Source organism: Merops nubicus, unplaced genomic scaffold (genome assembly GCF_000691845.1).
Source record: "Merops nubicus isolate BGI_N331 unplaced genomic scaffold, ASM69184v1 scaffold11729, whole genome shotgun sequence".
In the NCBI taxonomy this organism is placed as follows: Eukaryota; Metazoa; Chordata; class Aves; order Coraciiformes; family Meropidae; genus Merops; species Merops nubicus.
Genome location: NW_008631701.1, coordinates 15766 through 18744, shown reverse-complemented (window position 1 = coordinate 18744; position 2979 = coordinate 15766). Strand labels below are relative to the sequence as shown.

The 2979-nt window shown below is 58.0% G+C and overlaps 1 protein-coding gene across 1 annotated transcript in view; it reads left to right on the top strand.

Annotated features, from left to right (window-relative positions):
• The first annotated feature begins 544 nt into the window (after positions 1-544).
• Positions 545-2979, top strand: part of LOC103780020 (C-type lectin domain family 4 member E-like) — a 4102-nt gene continuing 1667 nt past the window's right edge. Inside the window, exons 1-3 of the mRNA XM_008947668.1 lie at positions 545-581; positions 1446-1541; positions 2640-2732. Of these exons, the coding sequence (XP_008945916.1) occupies positions 545-581; positions 1446-1541; positions 2640-2732 (226 nt within the window). The remainder of the gene's footprint in view (positions 582-1445; positions 1542-2639; positions 2733-2979) is intronic.

Here is a 2979-nt window from a genome sequence, read left to right as displayed (position 1 = left end):
GACGCTTCCTGCTGGTTTTTGACTCCCTTTTGAGGATGCTGTGAGTGGGTTTAGCCCTTCGCTGGTAGATACCAACAGCTTCAGCATTTTCACCCATTTTCCTGGTGAGTGTGTCCTCTCTCACCACAGAACCAACACCTGAGAGGTGAGGCCAGCAGTATGTCCTGTGAAACTGCTTGAACATGTGCAAAAGGCAGTTCACAGACTGACAGAATGTCTGGGCTGGAAGGGACCTCCAAAGGTCCAACCCTCCTGCCACAAGCAGGGACAAAGCAGTGGCTTGGTCTGGAGTGATGCTGCTCTTTGTTTTCCTGTGCCTCTGTGAGCTTCTGTGTTGCAACAAACATCTTGTGAAATGTTCTGGCAGAAAAATGATGAAAATTCCCCCATCTCCATGTGCTGAGGGCAACACCCAGGACACAGCTCTGTGTGCACGGCGTGTGAGGGGCTGGAGGGGGCAGTTGGCAGGCCAGGAGGAAGGCTGCATTTGTGCCCACGCTGGTGATGTGGACTCCTGGAGGAGAGTAACAGTGTCCCAGAGATCATGAGTGGCCGAGAGGGAGCCGGCCCTGGAGCTGCAGGTGAGCACAAAGCTTCCTCTCTGTCCTCCTGCAGAAGGAGGGGGGGAAATGCAGGGCTGGGCACTGGGCATGGTGCAGGGGCTGGCCCCACACCCAGAGACCGGGCTGGGACAGGAGCAAAGCAGCAGAAGGGGAAACTGGGGGGTGCCTGGGCTGGAGAACGAGCTCCTCCCTAGTGCCAGGGGAAGGAAAGCCCAGGCAGACTGTGCTCTGCCAGCCCCTTCCCTGGCTTTGCTGCAAATGAAGGACTGGTGGGTGCTGCTGGCACTGTCCAGGTAAAGGTACCTGTGTCTGGCTAAGCTCAAGTCACTGCTCCCATACTGGTGTCTCCAGGGAGCACCAGGCAAGGGCTCTTCCAAGAGCTTCAAGGGGCCCATTCTTCCCGTGGAAACAACCTGCTGTGGGTGTCTGCAGGGAGCTGGCCCCTCACTCAGAACGGCTGCAGCTGCTGTGGGGAAGGGCTTGGGGGCAGAGCCAGAGTAAAGGCAGCAGAGAGAAAGCTCTGGAGAGAGATGAAGAGGAGGGAGGGGTGGGAAGACAAGGGCCATGGAGGGCAACAAGGAGGATGCGTCAAGGAGAAAGGGGGTGTGACAGGACAAAGGAAGGAGGAGTGCAGACTGGGAAGAAAACAGGCATGTGATAAAGAGTGAACTAAAGCAGCTTCAGGGTAGCCCCTCTGCTGCCTCACCCTGTGGGTCTGACCCACTGCTAGTGGTGGCCAGCAGGACCTGGCTTCAGCACCTCTGGGGCTCCCCAGGCCTCGGAACAAAGGTGCCAGCTGGTTGTTGGGCTGTGGAGCCACCTGGGTTCTCCTGCCTCTGCCTCTGGGCTGGGGTATTCCCACTCCTGCCTTGTGTTTTTCAGCCCCAGCAGAAGAGAGAAGCTGCTCCTGGCTGAACCCCTGGGGCTTCCTCGTCGCTGCCCTCGCCATCAAAACTGCCTTTGTAACCATCTGCCTTGGTGGGTTCCAGGTCTTTTAATTCCCCGGGGGTGGGGGGAGCACTTCACTCACTGCCTTTTGTCAGGTGGAAAAACCATACCCTGGTGTCTCTGCCAGCAGGCAGATGCCCTCTGCTGAGCCAGCCTGTGCTGCCTCTGCCCTCTGGGTCAGAGAGCAGGGTCCCTTCCAGGGGTGAGGGCCCTTCCCTGGCAGGGCTTTCACTGCTCCTCTCACTTTGCCACCCGTGAAGCCAGTCCTGGGTGAAACCAGCCAGTCCCTGCCCCCCACCAAGAGCTGGGGAGGTCAGTGCCTGAGGGCATCTGAGCAGGTTCCCCAGAGCCTGGCTGTTGGGTACTGATTACCCTGACCTGGTCTCTCTCAGAGCTCCCTGTGACAATGTGACAGCCAAGGAGCCAGTGTGATGTCCTTGAAACACCACTCTGTCCATATTTTAGCAGTTTGGGAGTGAATCCATCAAAATGCTCTGGATGCATCCCACCAACCAAATCAGAAACCCTTCCCTTGTACTGCCCTGGAGTATCACACTGCTCTGTGATGACTCTTCTGCCACGAAGACCAGGCACCTTGGGACGTGGTTTAGTGGTCATGGGAGTGTTGGGTTGACAGTTGGACTTGATGATCTTAGAGGCCTCTTCCAGCCTTAATGACTCTGTGATTCTGTGCTGCTTAGCTCCCTTGGGTGAGGCCCCAGCCCCGAGCAGTTCCCCCCTTTCTTGATGTGGGTGAAATGCTGCTCTGAAGCTGCAGTGCCTGGGAAGGTTAAGAGGGAAGCATATTAATATTCCACCTTTATTAAGCATGTCCCATGAGTTCTTTGACCCTTTCCTAACCCCACCACCAAAGGGTGTCTGAGCTGGCTCAGTCAGGTGTGAAGATGTCTCTCAGCTGGAGCAGGCCAGGGGAGCTCATCTGCCCAGTGCCTGCTGGGGGAGGGAGTGGTGAGCAGAGCCCACTGCTGCTCCCCAGCCCCTGCTAAATGCTGCACAGCCTGTGACGCTGAGGGTGCCCCTGAGCAGGGCTGCAGGGCAGCACAGGCTGCTCGTGCCTCAGCAGGAGCGGGTGACAGCAGCAATTTCCTTCTCTTTCCTCTCTCCCAGTTGTTTTCCTTCGTGGGAGCCAGGGCCCATCCCAGACCCTGCTGTGGAACGGCACCGAGTGGAGCTGCGTGCCCAGCGGCGCGGCGGGCAGGGGTGGGTGGTGCTGGTGGTGCTGGCAGCCTCCTGCCAAACAGGGAGCCTGGCAGCACCCACTGGGGGCACAGCCAGCCTTCGAGGTGGGGAGTGTGACTGTCAGCCAGAGCTGGGCTGTTTGAAGGAAGCTGGATGACTGAGGACAGAAAATGCTGTATTGCATCATTTCCCTGGGGCTGCTAGACCTTCCTTTGGCCATCGTCCTGCTCCTCCCTCCCTCTGCCCCTCACACAACCCCTCAAAGGCT